Source organism: Monodelphis domestica, chromosome 1 (genome assembly GCF_027887165.1).
Source record: "Monodelphis domestica isolate mMonDom1 chromosome 1, mMonDom1.pri, whole genome shotgun sequence".
Classification (NCBI taxonomy): Eukaryota; Metazoa; Chordata; class Mammalia; order Didelphimorphia; family Didelphidae; genus Monodelphis; species Monodelphis domestica.
The window spans coordinates 398,014,623-398,032,918 of NC_077227.1; the positions used below are offsets into that span (position 1 = coordinate 398,014,623).

General features: G+C 39.0%; 1 protein-coding gene and 1 long non-coding RNA gene across 13 annotated transcripts in view; one reads left to right on the top strand and one right to left on the bottom strand.

The window, feature by feature from the left end:
• Positions 1-5,959: 5,959 nt before the first annotated feature.
• On the bottom strand, positions 5,960-17,870 carry LOC103098946 (uncharacterized). Its single transcript, XR_457997.2, has 3 exons — positions 17,570-17,870; positions 10,730-11,037; positions 5,960-7,039 (listed from the first exon to the last, which is right to left on the bottom strand). It is a non-coding gene; the product is annotated as an uncharacterized LOC103098946 (long non-coding RNA).
• The window catches only part of PTPRT (protein tyrosine phosphatase receptor type T), a 1,347,533-nt gene continuing 1,346,810 nt past the window's right edge, over positions 17,574-18,296 (top strand). For all 12 annotated transcript variants that reach the window (XM_007474314.3, XM_007474316.3, XM_007474317.3 and 9 more), the window contains exon 1: positions 17,574-18,216. In XM_007474314.3, the coding sequence (XP_007474376.2) occupies positions 18,147-18,216 (70 nt within the window). In that variant the 5' untranslated portion in view covers positions 17,574-18,146. The remainder of the gene's footprint in view (positions 18,217-18,296) is intronic.

Here is an 18,296-nt window from a genome sequence, read left to right on the forward strand (position 1 = left end):
TATTGTTTACCCATTCACCAAGTGATGGACAACCCCTTCACGTTTCCCTAATTTGTTTATTGTGTCACTCTTTATTTCTAGAGGAAGTTTCCATTTTGACTTTATTCTACTGTATAATATGAGATGCTCACCTATGCCTAGTTTCTGCCATACTGTTTTCCAGTTTTCTCAGCAATTTCTGTCAAAATGTGAGTTCTTTTACTAAAAGCTTGAAACTTTGGGTTTACCAAACACTAAGCTGTTATGGACATTAACTATCATGTATTAATTACCTAGCCTATTCCATTGATCCATGACAATATTTCTTAGCCAGTAACAGATTATTTTTATAATTATCACTTTATAGTTTTGAGATCTGGTATGACTAGGTCTCTTCCTTTCATATTTTTTCGTTGATTTGCTTGATATTCTTGGCCTTTTGTTCTTCTAAATGAATTTTGTTATGATTCTTTCTAACTCTATGAAATAAATTTGGGGTAATGTGATTAGTATGGCACTGAATAGGTAAATTAATTTAGGTAGGATTGTCATTTTTTATTAAATTGACTCAGCTTATCCATGAGCAACTAATGTTTTTCCAATTATATGGATCTGACTTTATTTGTGTGAAGAATGTTTTGTACTCATGTTCATAGTTTCCAGGCTTGTTTTAGCAGATATACCCCTAAGTATCTTATTTTATCTAGAGCTATTTTGAATGGAATTTCCTTTCCTATCTCTTGCTATTGGAATTTGTTGTTGGTAAATAGAAATATTGATGATTTATGTGGGCTTATTTTGTATCCTGTGACTTTGCTATAGTTGTTAATTATTTCTATTGGTCTTTTGGTTAATTTTCTAGGATTCTCTAGGTATATCATCATATCTGCAAAGAGTGATAACTTCCTTTCCTCATTGCTTATTCTAAGTCTTTCAATTTATTTTTCTGCTCTTATTGCTATAGGTAGCATTTGAGCAAAAATAAATAGTAGTGGTGAAAATGGGCATCCTTTTAGTTTGTCTCCATTAAAGATAATGCTTGCTAATGGGAGATGCCATTATCACTTTGAGAAAAGCTCCATTTATTCTGGTGTTTATTATTTTTTTAAAAAGGACTTGGTGTTGCATTTTGCCAAAAGCTTTTTTTTTCATCTATTGAAATAATCATATGGTTTCTATTGGTTTTGTTATTGGTATGGTTAATTATGCTGATGGTTTTCTAATATTGAATCATCTCTGCATTCTTGGTATAAAAGCCAGTTGATCATGGTGTATGATCCTTGAAAAATAATGCTGTGAACTACTTTTATTTTCTTTAAAAATTTTGCTATAATATTAGGGATATTAGTCTAGAGTTTTCTTTCTTTGTATTATCTCTTCCTGGTTTAGGCATCAATACCTTATTTTTGTCATAAAAAGATTTTGGAAGGATTCTTTCTTTCCCTATTTTCCTAAATAATTAATGTAGCATTATAGTTAGCTGTTCTTTGGATTTTTGAATTAACTTGTGAATTCATCTGGTCCTGGAACCTTTTTCTGAGAAAATTCTTTGTTGGTTCAGCTTCTTTTTCTGTGATGGATTTGATTTAGTGTTTTAATTCTTTTTTTTGGTTAATCAAGGTAATTTATATTTTTGTAAATATCTATTTAACTTAGGCTTTCAGATTTATTGGCATAGAGTTGGGCAAAATAACATAATTGCTTTAATTTCTTCTTCATTGGTTGTGATTTTTCCTTTTTCATTTTTGACATTATTAATTGATTTTTTTCTTCCTTTTTAAAAAGTAAGTTAACCAATGGTTTATCTATTTTATTAATTTTTTTTGTAAACCAGCTCCTTGTCTTATTTATTAGTTCAATAGTTTAAAATTTTGTTAATTTCTCCCTTGATTTTCAATTTGGTGTGTAATTGGGGATTTTTATTTTGTTCTTTTTCTAGTTGTTTTTTTTTTACTTTTATGCCCAGTTTATTGACCTGTTCTTTCTCTATTTTGTTCATATAAACATTTAGAGATATACATTTCCCCCTAAGTACAGCTTTGGCTGCATTGCATAAATTTTGTCATGCAATCATTTCATTGTCATTTTCTTTAGTGAAATTGTTGACTTTTTATATGATTTGTTCTTTGATCCATTAATTCTTTAAGATAAGATTATTAAGTTTCTAATTAATTTTTAGTACTTTCTACTGCCCTTTGTTAAATGCAATTTTTATTGCATTATGGTCTGAAAAATACTCACTTATTATTTCTGCTTTTCTACATTTGATTGTGAGGTTTTTATGTGCTATTATATGGTCTATTTTTTGAGGGTGTCATGTACTACTGCTGAGAAAAATATGCATTTATTTCTATTTCTATTCATTTTTCTCCAGAGGTATATATAATATTAAGCATTTCTAAAGTCCTTTTAACCTCCTTACCTTCTTTCTTGGTTATTTTTTGGTTGGATTTATCTAGTTCTGAGAGGGGAAGTCTGAGATCCCCAACAAATAATCTATCTATCTCCTTCTGTAACTCATAACTTCTCTTTTTAGGAATCTTGATGACATGCTATTTGGTGCATATATGTTTAGTATTGATATTGTTTAATTTTTTATGGTGCCTTTTATCAAGATGCAGTTTCCTTCCTTATCTCTTTTGATTAAACTGATTTTTATGTTTGCTTTGAGATCATGATTGCTCGCCTTGCTTTTCACTTTTCTTTTTCTTTCTCTTGTCTTATTGCTGTTATTACCATTTTCAGACTATGCCAAATAATAGAAGGGAGATTATGCAACCTTGTTTTACTCCTGTATTGAATGGAAAAGGTTTGCTATATCCCCATTGTATATGATGCTTGCTTTTGATTTTAAATAGATCCTTTTTATGGATTAAAAAGGTCCTTTTATGCATGTTCTTTGTAGACTACTTATACTAATATATACCTATGTGTACATATATTTATGTATATACATATATGTATATATATGTATATATATATTTGTAGAGCTGTAGGTGGAGGCAGAGACATGGGAATGTCTTTGAAGTCCTCAAGGCCAAGAACAGGGTACTGAATGTGAGACACTTAATAAATGTATGCTGAAATGATTAATTTGAGGAACCTATAATCGCACTAGGAAAAAAAGGGATATGTGTATAAAATAACACTGAAAAGCATAAGCCAGTATGTTGTAAAGGCCACACTATATGGTAATAATATGTAAGTCCTTTAAAAGGTTAGAAAACAAGGAAATCAAGGAGAACTAACAAATCTATAAGGGAGAAAGGAGCCAGAGAAGGTATTATAGAGGAGCAGGGATCTGGGCTAGGACTAGAAGGTTTATGCAGAATCTGGGTAGGCAGGCAGAAAGTGAGAGAACATCCTAGGACAGGGATTATTAACCTGGCAACCATGGACTATGGACAGATTTCAAGAAGTTTATGAACTGAGATGGAGGAAAAAAATCTTTATTTCAAAATTATTAGTTTCCTTTAAGATCATGATTCTGACAGGGAGTTCAGAGGTTTCACCAGAATATCAAAGAAGTCTATGACAAGAAGGGTTAAAAACCTCTGTATTAGGAGCATTTATATGTATATATTATATCTGTGTGTATGGCTATATGTATTTATATGTATGTAATCTGTTTTCAACTCAATTTCCTCATCTGTATAGCTGTGTAGCTGGAGAAGGAAGTGGCAAATCACTCCAGTATTTTTGTCAAGAAAACCCCAAATAGGGCCACAAAGAGTCAGACACAATTCAAATACACATACATATGTATATATTATATGTATATATAGTATGTATACATTACATATACTTCATATAGGTATATATAAAGTTGTTATATAGAACAAATATCTCTGTAATATTTATATTTGTTGTATAAAACACATTTATATATTATGTATAGCTAGAAAATGTACATATATGCATATGTACACATATATATGTGTACATATGCATATATGTACATTTTCTTTTTCATTCTTTATCATAATGACCAAACCTGTCAATTCTAGTGGTGTAGTTTCTGTAAGGATGATATTAGAAAATAAGTATTGTTTTAATAGTTTAGGGATAAGAAGTAGAGTGGCTGGCTTGAGAAAAGAACTGGAGTTTGAAGCAGAGCTGAGAGAGCATGTTAATTTCAGATGTGACAGTTATAACCATTTTTCTATGTCAATTACACTCTCGGCAGTTGCGTGTTGTCTCTGGCAGCTGGCGGAGACACTATCAGAGACTCTCTCTTAGGGCTGGAGGAGATAACGTCTTTGCCTCTCTGTCTGAGGGAAAGATCTGAAGGAGCTCAGTGTTTTCTTTTTCCAACTTGGGAAACACTATTGAATATCTATTGTGGTTTTATAAATTGTTTAACTCTGAGAAGACCAAAGAAAAACCTGGTCTTTGACTCAGAGTCCAAACTTGATTCTTGTTGAGACTCAACCAGCTAGCCTTTGCTCTTTTATAATTTGAAGGTGAAGTTAAGATTTATAAGGATAATAGTAGGTAGTTTTTATTTAGATAGTATACATTTGGGTTAGTCAGATCAGAGAGGAGTAGTGTGGCCTGTGAAACACATAAGTGGTTCCTTGTGGAACCTGGGAGTTTATTTGGGTGGATTTAGAATCCCTTAGAATTAGAAATCTTTTATTTATCCTTATATATTTCAATAATTACTTTATTTTTATGAGTCTCTTTAGCATCCTTGTGCCTGGCCCTGAAGGAAAGTTCACATTTGAACTTCACTTCATCACTGAGGATAGTTTTGATTACCTCTATCAAAAGTATCTGAACAGTTTTTGAACAGTTTTAAACCTATATTGGAACAGATTTTCCATCTAAATATTTTATTTTTATAATTTGCCAATTTGATTTTTACATTTCCCAACCTCTCCTTCGAGTTTTCATTTTAATTTTTTTATCCAAAGATAGCTTATTTTCCCAATTACATGTAAAATAATTTTTTGAAATACATTTTCTGAAATTATAAGATTCAAGTTGTCTCTCTCTTCCCCTTCCCTCCCTCCTCCTGGAGATGAAAAGCAATTTGATCTGGATTATACATGTATTATCATGCAAAACATACTTCCATATTGATCATTGCTATAAGAGAATACTCATATAAAACCCAAAATGAAGCCATAAATAAACTAGGTGGATAGCATTCTTTGTCAAAATTCTTTGGATCTGTCCTGAATCACTGTATTGCTAAGAATAGGTAAGTCTTTCACAGTTGATCATCATATAGTATTGCTGTTACTATCTACAATGGTCTCCTGGTTCTGCTTATTTCACTCAGCATCAGATCATGTAGATCTTTTCAGTTTTTTTCTGGAATCATTCTGCTTATCATTTCTTATAACACAATAATATTCCATCACCATCATATACACCACAATTTGTTCAGCCATTCCCCAATTGATGGATATCCTCTCAGTTTCCAGTTCTTTGCCACCACAAAAAGAGCTGCTCTAAATATTTTTGTACAAGTAGGTTCTTTCCCTTTTTTTTTATGATCTCTTTGGTATACAGACCTAGTAGTGGCATTACAGAATCAAAGTTGCCCTCGTCTTTAACAGCATATATTTTTAGGTGAAAATGTAGATGGGCTCCAGTGCTTAGAAAATTATAAAGATCCATTCTGAATGGCATTTCAGAATCATACATAACCTTTTACTTTTGAGTGTCTCATTAATTAGAAAGAGAATGTCTTTGTTTAATCCCTTTAGAACTGTGTTTTCAATGGCTTTTGTGTGTACTCTGTGTGAGGGAAGAAAAGTATACTGGAGCCAGTTCAAACCAGTTGGCTGACTATTAAATTTTTATCATGAACTATGCATCAGAAATGGAAAATTGTTACAAATCAGATCTTGATTTATTGTTTTGTTGACTGTCTAGACTTAAGAAAGTGATGGAGAAAATGTTAATAATGCAGATTAATCTTAAAAGTGTGAACTACTTTTTTTGTTAAAAAGGCAATTTTCCTCCCCAGTGGGCTTAAATTCTTTTATTTAACAATATAATATGTAACATAACAATATGATATAATTTATTTGTTAAAATATGTAACAAGTTATAATAAATATGGTTATCCAAGAGAAACAAATTCTCACATTAGCTACGTTCAAAAATATTTGTCTCATTTTTCCCACCTCTTTTCTTCCCCTCTTTCTTCCCTCTCCAAGAAGGCAGGTAATATGATATAAGTTGTATACATATTACCATATAATACATATTTCCCTGTTCATCATGTTGTAAAATAAGACACATGTTGCCTCCACTAGAGAAAAATTCACGGAAGAAATAATGTGAAGAATGGTATGTTTCAATCTGCATTTGGACTCTGTCTTTTCCGTCTATGATGGTAAATATCCTTTCTCATCATGAGTCCCTTGGAGATGGACTGGATGATTGCCTGGTTGATAATAGTTAAGTCATTTACAGATGACCATCATACTTTATTCTTGTTACTGTGTGTGAGGTTTCTGCTGGTTCTGCTCATTCCATTTTATTTCACCTCATATAATCCTTTCCAGATATTTTTGGTGAACATCTGGTTTGTCATTTCTTATTGAAGAATAGAATTCTATTACAAGCATATACTACAACTAGCTCAGTTATTCCCCAACTGATGGACATCCTTTCGATTTTCAGTTTTTTGTCACCACAAAAGAAGCTGCTATAAATATTTTAAAACATACAGTTTCTTTTCCTTTTTCCTTGTTTGTCTTAGGAAATAAACCTAATAGTGATATTACTGGGTCAAAAAGTATACACAGTTTGAATAAAAAAGATCTAGAGTTTTGAATGGACTATAAGTTCAGTGAATTAATAGTGTGAGATGGCAACCAAAAAAGCTAATGTTCTTTAAGTTGGCATTTAAGAGAAGAGCAGAATGATGGAAACAGTAGTCCCACTGTAGTCTGCCTTGGATAGGACACAGCTGGAGTGATGTGTTCAATTCTGGGAGCCAGGACATTGATATGTCAGAAATCATCCAGAAAAGATCATATATGTGTGGGACAGGACTGCAGAATATACCATGTGAAGACTGGGACTGGAGAAGTTCTGCCTGTAGAAAAGTGGGAGGAAGGATAATCAGGTATCTGAATGGCTGTTGCACCTGTTCTATTTGGTTCAGAAGCAAAACTTTGAGAAATGATTAGGAGTTCAAGAGCATAGCCAGATTTGATATTCTTCTTCAGCTCTCTTTTTCTCTTCCTCTCCCTCCCCTTAAATCTACCTCCTTATTTAAGCTGTCTATATCATCTTATAATTTGTTGTTGTTCAGTCATTTTAGTAGCATCCAACTCTTGGTGACCTAATTTTTGGGTTTTCTTGGCAAAGATACTAGAGTGGTTTGCCATTTCATTCTCCAGTTCATTTCAAATATGAAGAAACTGAGGCAAACAGGGTTAAGTGACTTGCCCAGGGTTACATAGCTAGTAAGTACCTGAGACAGGATTTGAGCTCAGGGTTTCCTGACTCCAGGCTCAGCAATCTATCCACTGTGTCACCTAGATGCCCATCTTCTTACAATTAGAATTGTTCAAAAGAGGAATAAACCACCTTAGGAAGTAGTAGATTTAAGCAGATTGGATGATCCCTTGTCACGGATGCTATAAATGGGATAATGACAAAAATAACTAGCATTTATGTAGCACTTTATAGTTTGCAAAATGTTTATCATATGTTATGCCATTTGATCCTCATAATAACCCAATGAGGTAGATACTTTTATTATTCCCATTGTACAGATGAGGAAACAGAATCAAATGGGTGAAGTGACTTGCTCAGGGTCATACAACTAGGAAATATTTGAGGTTGGATTTGAACTCACCTTCCTGAATCCAAGTATGATCCCAGAGATTCCTTCCAAATCTGAAATTCTGTGATTTTATGAAAAAAATGGGCTTGATTTCTTTAGTCTTACCCTCAACATTATCTTTACTATTTTGGGTGGAATGATAATAAAATTTAAAGGTATCTTTACCTTTACCTTTAGCATTTGGTTGTTTTGAATCATACTATAAAAAACTTAGGACAATCTAAGTGCACATCATACTTCTCTGACATAAGGACAACATCAATTTATTAGACTGGGAACTCCTTGAAAGGAGAGGACCATTTCTTATTTTTCTGTACATGTGATCCAGTACAAGTTTTTATACATAATATACTGTCTGCTGAATGAATGGATATATTTTTCAAGTAGTTTTTCTTTTTTGCTTAAATATTTATAGAATGTGGGTGGGTGTTATTGAGTCATTTCACTCATGACCAACTCTTGGTAACTCAATTTTGGGGTTTCTTGGCAAAGATCCTGGAGTTATTTGTAATTTCCTTCTCCAGCTCATTTTACAGATGAGGAAATTGAAGCAAACAGGTTCAAGTGACTTGCCCAGGGTCACGTAGCTAGTAAGTGTCTGAGGCTGGATTTGAATTCATGAAGATGAGTCTTCTTAATTCCAAGTTCAGTGCTCTATCTTAGCTGTCTGTGGGTGGGTAGAAACTATCAAAAACATGGGAAATATTTAGAAGGGTTATATGAGACCTTTGGTGTCATGGTAAGAATTCAAAGTATAGCTCATTCATCCCAGCCCTTTCTCATCCAGTGTTGCTAAATTTCTCCTTAAGACAGTTTACATGGCATGGGGACTAGCTGTGAGGGGCATTATGGGAGCTGAAAGGAATGTACCTGTTCTACCCAAATTAGGAATGAGGACTGCTTCTATTACTTTCTAGTTGTGTGATGGTGGACAAGCCACTTAATCTCTTGAAGTCTCAGTTTCTCACCTATAAAGGAAGGGTTTGGGTTAGATTTTTTTGGGTACCATTTGCTCTAAATCTGTGCTCATATGACTGGGTGAATTCTCATTTTGGAGAATTGTGGGGTGAGGATATGAGTCAAAGAAGGGGAAAAAAGATTTTGCTAACCATTGAGAAAAACAAAAGGTTTTGATGCTGCCCCCTTGTGTATCCCAGGCCTTCCTAACAAAAGAAAATGTGCTCATTAGTGATGAGATGTTGACTTGGGTTAGTCTTTTGGTAGAAGCTGCATCAGTGGATAACCGCTCCAGAAGATGGCAGTAGCAGTCTATTGGAGGGTCAGCCCATGGTAGCCCTGGAGGCAGAGAGTAACTAGAAGGCAGAGCTTCAGTTAAAGATGTCAGAAGTGTCAGAGGACAGCACCAGTTGCCAGGGAAGCACCAGCAGCAAGAGAAGCATCAGCAGCCAGGAGAGCACTAACAGCAAGAGATGCTCTAAGTGGCCAGGGGAGTATCAGCAGCAAGGGGAATTCTAGTAGCAAGGGGAGCATTAGCAGCTGGAGAGAACTAGTAGCAAAAGAGAGTATCAGTAGCTAGGGGAGCATCAACAGCAAGGGAAGCACCAATAGCAAGGAGACCTCTAGTAGCAAGGGGAGCATCAGCATCCAGGGAAGATCAGCAGCCAAGGAAGCATCAGCAGCAAGGGGAGCACCAGCAGCTAAAGGGTACACTAATGGCAAAGAGAATACCAGCAGCAAGTGGGGATTTGGTAGCAAGAGGAGTACCAGCATCTAGGGGAGAACTCTGGGGAGGCAGGGGAGCACTAACAACAAGGGAAGCACCAACAACAAGGGAAGCACCAATAGCAAGGAGTGCTCTAACAGGTAAAGGGAACTCCAGCAACCAGGGGAGCACTAGAGGCATACTAAAGGAGCTATGAGAGATGGAAGTAAGATTCAAAAGGGTATAGCACATTGCCTAGGTATAGATCCACATGAGGCAATCCAGCTATGATTTAATTACATTAGAACTTGAGTTATGCAGGGAATGTTTCCTTCTACCCCTCCAGAGATGGGAGCCTATGAAAATTTTATCCTTTATATATGATGCTAGCAGTAGAGCTTAGAGACTTTCTCTGTTGTTTACTTGGCTATTCTGTCCTAAGAAATGTTTTATTACTTTTGTTTTAGTTCTTATACTGTTTATTGGTAGAGGATTCATTGGAGGGGGGTGGGTCTCAGATGCTTACTATTATGTGATCTTAGGCAAGTTCAAATCTAGCCTCAGATGCTTAATAGTTATATGACCCCAGACAAGTCACATAACATCTATCTGCACCTCTAACTTACCTCTTGGGATTGCTGTTAGGATCAAATAATATTTTTAAATGCACTTAGCATAGTGTATACCATAGGTGCTTAATAAATGCATGTTCCATTTCTCCCATTTCTATACTCAGTACTTTAGTACAGTACTTCGCATATAGTAAAACCTTTAAAAAGTTCCATTCATTCATTTATTCACTCATTAGATACTCCAAATGTAATTGCTTCCTGTTATTCAAGTCTTGAGTTCTAACCAGGATTTGCTGCAGTTCTTACTGTTTCTTTCCATTCAGGAGCTGAATTCATCTATCATGCTAGTTTTGTAACAGGGATTAATGTCCAGTAAACACTCAGGAGGATCATCACATTTTCACTTGTGACATAATCAAGGTATGGATTTTGTTAATTAACTCTAGGAGTAAATAAATAATTCATTAACACATCATGCCATTTCATCACCATCATAAGCAAATATTTACTGAGTACTTACTGGCATACAAGTTAGCTTGGATTTTCTAGAATGAGGGAAAGCATAAACATTAAAAAAACCCTACACATATGGTATGAATTTTTATATACATCTGAGATAAATACCAGTAGGGTTCATAGAGAGGGTGTGATGGAAAGTGCATTAGGTGTGGAGTCAGAAGTCCTAGACCTGGCACTTACCCAGTTGTGTGAACTTGAAGAAGTTGCTTCTTGCTTCAGTTTCTCCACCTGCCAAATGAGAGAGTTTGATTCCAAGATCTCTCATATCGCTTCTGATTCTGATGGCCTGGAATTCTTTTGGTCATATGGAGTGTCCCCAAAATCTTTGTACAATTCTTAGCAATTTAATTGGGACATCCTGTTTTTGACCCTCTTCAAGCTTTGGGAACTAATTCACATGGCCTTGTGTTATAGTAGGTTAGTGCATCACATTTTTCGTGCCTGAGGATCTGCAGTAATTGGATATGCCCAGAAGGTACCCATCGATTCTGTTTAAAAAACAACAAAAACAAGTCTCTTTGTAGGGTAAGCATCTCCCGTTTCTTCAGCTAAGCTTTGTATGACCTAGTCTCCACTCTCTTCACCACTTTGGCTATTTACTCCCTTTAGGCACAATCCAGCTCACCAATAATCTTCCTAAAGATGTAGTTTGCCAAACTGGACATAATCTGTTCCATGGCATCTAATAAGGGCAGACAGAGCAAGGGACAGTTCAGGGTTTTCAGAGAATACTCAGCAGTTTATATTCAAGTCACTATGAGGCAAAAAAACAAGATAAACATTTTCAACGTTTAACGCTGGAGCAAGAACACCTAGGCTTTTCAGAATCATTGAACATCAGAACTGGAAGGGACCTTGAAGAGAATTTCATCCAGCCCCTTCACTGTACAAAAGGAACTGCTAAGGCCCAGAGAGGAGAAATGTTCAAGGTCAGATAGCCAGGCAGTATAGCAGAGCTGACACTATAGACCTCCAGTGTCCCTGGATTAGTTTTAGCCCTCAATTTCAGGAAATCAAAGGCATTGCATCTTACTTGATAAACTCCTGGGCACAGAACTGGTATTTTTCAATCATTTGCTGTGCCTTAGGCAGAACCCTTTACTATCCAGAGTTTTGGAAGGTAAGATGTCTCCCTTTGCTATTGGATTCTGGGAAGCAGATATTTACAAGAATTAAAAAAAATACTTTTTGACTAGGGCTGCACTGGTCAGACTTTTCTAATCATAAGCAAGAAGAGTAGGATTTTGAATAGGAACCCAGTCCCTATTCCTTAATCTCTGTCCTTTTCCCCACATTATACCTCGCAGCCTCTGCTTGTATCTCTTTCCAGGCAATTTCAAAATCTCTTCCCTCCCTCTCCCCTTGACCCAGTCTCCCCTTCCTGTGATCGTCTTTGTTCCAAGTCTCTGTGAGATACTGCATTTTTCTGTGGCTGTTCTGCTATGTGATGCTACTGGAGGAATTCAGCTACAACATGATGAAGTCTCAGCAGGGCCAGTGTCTCTGATTGGGTCCACCTCAATTTGGCTCTCCTTTATAAGGCCAGAGCCTCTTTTTGAAAGTCCTGGTTTCGAAGAGGGATAGATCATTGGGTAATGTAATTTTTTCTCTATAAAAATAGACTAGGATCAAGAGGTTAAGTCTGAGAAATACTTACAGTGTGCTCTTATGCATTTCTATTTGTCTGACCTGATAGACAGCGTTAATGCATATTAATATTCCTGCCATAAAACATTGCTCAAGCCAGAGTGACTGACTCCGGAATATTCAGCTCCACATAAAGAGTCACTCCGCTAATATAAAGGTTAACTTGTATTTCTGAATTATTGATGGTTGCTTGTTACTAATTTTTTCTCAGAAAGAAGGAAATTATTAATGAAGATGATACATAAGAGATCGCTGCCAATGTGTCTGACATCTATTAATGATTTCATCTTGCAACCAGATTAAAAGAGACAGCTGGTATATGTATGTATGCACAGAGCTAGCTCCAAATGTGCTGACAACATTGTGGGAGTGGGAAGCAGACAACGAGTGACTGGGAGATAGTGGGTGCAGGCAGTGGGTCAGAGGTCCCCTCCCTGTTGGTGTGCCCTCTCTTGGCTTATTGTCAAATATTTAGCATTTCAGATGCCAACTGGCTTTGAGATATTTTCCCCTATTGTATGAGGTATAGTAGGCATGTGATATTAACATTCTTCTGACATCCCTCCAAATTCTCTAATTATACACATATACAGACACTAGGCAGGTCTACTAGCACCCTCTCTGCCCCAGACATTCTCCATCTTTTCTCAGACACATGCATCTACAGTAGACAAGTGCACACTCCTGGCTCAAGGGTGATTGGATAGCACTACACAGAGGAGATCTGCTTGTTAGCAGGCAAAATCCCTAATCTTGTAAGTCTGACTCATAGTTTTGTTTAACAGAGAAACCAAAAAAATATAAAACATTAAAGTAGTGTGGTTTAGTGGAAGAAACCTGAGATTTGGAGTAACCCCCCCCCCCAAGTTTGAATCTTCTGCCACGGAGAATTGTATGTCTTTCAGACACGAGGCTCTCTGAGTCTCAGTTTTTTAATCTATAAAATGGACATGATAACAATTACTGGGATTTCTAGAGCACCTTAAAGCTTGCAAGTTGCTCTATGAAAATTCTTATTTGACACAACTCTCTAAGTTAGTACTGTAGATATTATTATCAATTTACAGAAGAGGGAACTAAAACTCAGAAAAGTCATCCATGGTCACATAGCTCTAATGTCAGAGGTGGGATGTGAACCCAGGTCTTCTTGACTCTGAGTCTAACACTATCCACCAGACTACAATGCCTAAGTTATAGGGTTCTTCTGAGAAGAAAATGAGATAATGTATGTGAAATGTTTTGCAACCATAAAATGCCTTGTAAAAGTAAGCAGTTATTATATAGAGGTAATCTAGTGAAGCCCTTTCATTTGATATTTAAACTCAGAGGAAATAGGGATGAATGAATGGAATTAAGAGATGGATTTAAGAAGAAATGGATTTAAGAAGATAAAGAAACTTAGTCCTAGTGTCAGGATTTTGCTTATAGTTACAATGGCTAGGAGTCATTGGTAAACTTGGGACTAGAACTTCCATTTTCTGAACCCAGAGGCAATAACGAAATTCACTTTAGGTAAATGGAATGATAAAACAATATTATGGTACTATAATTGGACCAAAGATTGAATGGTTAACATTTATTTTAAAAATGCACTTGTTTCTGATCTAGTCTTAGGAAGCAGAAACACTCTGATGGAAGCTGATTAAATTAGCCTCCAAGAAAGGATTGGAGGTTGGGAAGGGACTCTGGCTTATCCTCTTCTCTTTGAACTTAAGCCCACATTCTCCTTTTCTATGGCATTGAAATGGAGATTACAATTGGTTGGCTTCAGCTCCAATTCAGTCTCTTCCCTTAATGTGTGGTCCCTTTTGCTGAATTTGATTGGAGCTAACTCTCAGCAATGTATTACAGAAACTGTGTGTGCTCCACACAACAGTAGCAACAGAGACTAAGTCTCCTGGGTATGTGTGCATGCACACCAATAATCAGTTTTGAGAAGGATCTGAGAGTGGAATCACCAATGGAAGAATTGCCTGTTTCTTTTTCTTTTCCAGAAAAAAGGGGGATACTTCCATTAATTGGAATGAGACCAATGGATTCTGGAAAAGTTACAAATGTGACTTAGAAACTTCCCTTCTTTATTATTTCCTCTAGGCCCACAAGGACAGCATTCAGAATTTGCCCCCCTTGAAATTGAGACTGTGGTAGAATGGAGGGTGGGCTGGACGGAGAAGAATGAAGACCCGAGTTCTAATTCTGGCTCTGCCCCTAACATGCTATGTGAGTTTGTGCTAGTTCTTTCATCACTCCAGGCCTCAGGCTTTCCATCTAAGAAATGAGGTCAGGGGACAAGATGATTTCTAGGGTCTCTTCCAGTTCTACTCAATTCACTTGGAAAGTAAGTTTATACTATGTGCTAGGCTTTAGGCATATGTGTATGTATGTATAACTTGTTGCATATATGCATATGCACACATATGTATATGCATGTATACACACACAAATATAAAAAGTATGGAAACAGAGACAGAGAAAAAGGGACAGAGAAAGTCCCTTTTCCACGGGGCTTATATTCTACTGGTTGGGATACACCATGGTCAAAAACAAAGGCAAAGTAATTTCAAGGGGGAGAGAGAGAGTCAAAAACTGGTAAAAGGGGCATGTGAGACCAGGAAAGGCTCCTGAAGGTGGTGGCATTAAAGCAGAGCTTTGAAGGAAGCTAAGGGATTCTATGAAATGCTGATTAGGAGGGATCTCATTCTAGACATGGGGGATCTCTTGTGCAAGGGTGTAGAGCTCTAACTTTTTCTGTCTGGACCCATGATTTCATCTAACATGTCACTGATTTCAAAATCCTTGAGTCACCACTAATTCTTCCCCTCCCTTCACTCCGCTCTGGTTGTTGCCCTAAACTAGCCCTCTACCCTAGGGTCAGGGCATGATAGTGCTCTCAGTTAAAATCCAGCTCTTTCTTCCCTTGGGAGAATTTGATGGTTCAGTAGACAGAGGACTGTGCCTAGAGTCATGACACTCATCTTCCTGAATTCAATCTGGACTCAGATACTTACTAGATGTGTGACCCTGGGTAAGTTATTTAATCCTCCTTGCCTCGGTTTTCTCTGAAATGAGCTGGTGAAGGAAATGGCAAATCATTCCAGTATCTTTGCCAAGAAGACCTCAAATGAGGTCATGAAGAATGGAGCATAACTGAAAAAAGATTCAAAACTTCTATCCTCTGGGAGAATCTAGGAAAGCTCTAAACACCTGACAGATCAGACATTTTAATCTTCTTCTTAGTTGAAATCCTGTGGCCTGACCTGAGCAGGGAGGATCTTTTCATGGTGATACAAATAGTATGATTCTAAGGAACCAACACTGGCTCTGGAGTCAGAGGACCTAGGACCACATCTTACCTCTTGAGTATTTATGTGGCTTTGACTACTTGACCTCTTAACTGTATGATCTGAGGCAACCCCCACAGTCTGGAACTCCATTTTCCCATTCATAAAATAAAGGAGTTAGACTAGATGCCCTCTGAGATATGTTATAGATAAATAATCCTTTAACTTGGGGTCTGTGTTCTGATATCTTAGAGATTCTGATATCTTAGAGAATGATGCCCTTGTTTTTTCTTAGGGGTTGTGGGGACCAGAGGTATGGGGAAAGAAGTATCTTGAATACTGTAGCTGATGATTTTCTCTCATCAGCAAATCCCAGGTTTGCCTAGAAAGAATGGATGAAATCCTTTATAGAAATGAAGTCTTTGGTATAGACTGACATTTATTTAGGCTTCAAGGTTTACATATATTAATTCTATTTTGCAAATGAGAAAACTGAAGTGAAGACAGTAAATAGATTGCCCTGGGTTATAAAATCAGAAAAAATGTTGGCATTGCTACTGAAACCTAGGTTTTCGGACACTAAACCATTAAGAAAAATGTGTCCCATGGCTAGGATGGAATAGAGACAAGAACTGGGACTTTACAGCTGTAGAAAACAAATATGTTGGGTATGAAAAAGCAAAGACTTGGGCATAGGGACAAGAGAGATAGCAATTAGGAAAGTAATCTTGAAACGGTTCAGAAAACAAAACCATGTGAGGGGCTTTCCAGAGACCAGCCTCCTCATTCTGAAATTTCATCAAAACTGAGCTCCCCATGAGCTCAATGACTCCATTACTGGAATCTAAAACATCTTCCCCAGTAGCCCCCTGGACTCTGGGATTTGGTTTCTCTGCCCCTAAATTGATACCAATATGGCTCAGCTTAGAAGGGTGGAGGGGAAAAATAAAGAAAACAATACAATATCTCCTTTCTTGAGAGGAAGAAATAGTCAGGAAAAGGAAGGGCAGGAGAGGGAGCTATTTGCAAAGCTTGCTCATAGGCTGCTTGTGCCTGCAGGGACCCAGGGAGAAGTGGGGGGGGGGGATGTATCTGTAAGGGTGGAAGGATGAGAGATGTCGGTCTTCAGGGAAAGTGGAGGGAGGAGAGATGTGGGAGTATTCTGTGAGGGTGCAAGGAGGAGATATGATTGTGTAGAAGACAGATGTGGGAGGTGGGGAAAACGGGGTGAAGGAGATGGGATAGGGGATGGATGGAGGTATGTCTCAGTGGAGGGGGGAAAGGAGGGAGGTGAGTCTGTGTGTGTGGAGGGGGAAAGGAGGTGTGTCTGTGTGTGTGCAGGGGAAGAGGGAGGTGTAGCTGTGTATATAGGAGAAAGAAGGGAGGTGTGTCTGTGTATGGAGAGGGAGGAGAGAGGTGTGTCTGTGTGTGGAGAGGGAGGAGGGAGGTGTGTCTGAGGAGGAGGGGTGTATGAGGGGGCAGAGGGAGGTGTGTGTGAGTGGGGAGGTGTATCTTTCTGTGGAGGAAGGAGGTGTGTCTATGTATGGGAGAGGAGGGAGATGAGTAGGGGGGGCAGAAGGGAGCGTGTTATGGGGGGTGGTGGAGGGAGCTATGATAGGGAGGGGGGAATGGAGTGGGATGAAAACAGGTGCCTGTGGAGTGTGAAAGGAGGTGTTTGTGGGGGTGCGTCGAGGAGTTGGGGCTGCATGTGGGTGTCTGGGAGGCGGCGAAGAGAGATGGGGAGGTGCATTAGGTAGACGTCTGTGTGTGTTTGTGGATTATGGGCCAACGAAATTAAGTGAATAATGGGAAGAAAAGATCATTTTAGTCCCAGATTCCCAGAGTTGGACCAGGCCAGTCCTCACCAGAGGACACGAATCCTGGCCTGGGGGCATCAATGTGCATCTGTTTCACAGTGGGCCACAGCCCTGAGTTCCAGGCTCCCCCCGCCCCTCTAGGTCCCCCTTTCCACGTGTCCCATCAACCTCACTAGCCACTCTCTACACCCCTCCCCACGTGCCATGCCAACCTCCCCCGCTTTGCGCCCCCTCCCCACGTGTCCGGCCCCCGTGCCCTGGGCTCCACCCGGTACCTGCACAGTTGCCTGGGCCGTGTCCTCAGCCACCTGCCAAGCGGGCTGTACTGGCAGACAGACGGCTGGGGTTGGGCAGGAGTGGAGGCTCCAGCGCAGCCTCTCCAGGGTAAGCCTCTAAGAGAGCGCGTGGAACACAGGCGAGTTGAGCCCCTTCCCAAGCCCGGAGCCCTTTTCCTGGGGTCTGCGCTCAGCAGGCTGTGGCCGCTCTGCCGGCTCGAGCCGGGAAAGAGCGAGTGCGCGCTAGGGTGTGAGGGAGCTGAGGCAAGGAAAAGACGGGCGTTAGGACTCGGGGGAAATCTCCTTTTCCGCCCCCCACTCCCTCATCTCGCGTCGGCTCTCCCCCCACCCCTCAGTTCGGTGCCCCTCCCCCTTGTCCCTCCCCCATTCCCTCCTTCCCTCAGTTGGTGCTACTCCTCAGAGCCCGAGAGCAGCCGCCCGAGCCCGGAGCGCGGAGCCGCGGCGCTCAGTCTCCGCTGAGGACGTCGCCGCCGCCGGGGCTGTTCGCCAGCCCATCGCCCCCACCCCCAGCCCCTGCTTGGCCGTCGCGGGAAGGGGATGCGCCCGCCAGTAAAGCATGACCAGGACCGCCACGTTTGTCTTCCTTCTGCAGCTGTTGCACCCAGCAGAGGGACAGGGCTTTGCAGGTGAGTGGGGCCGGGAAGCGCTGCCAAGTTGAGGCGGGGGCTGGGAGTTGGCTGTGGGCTTCTGCTGGGGGAGCAGTTTC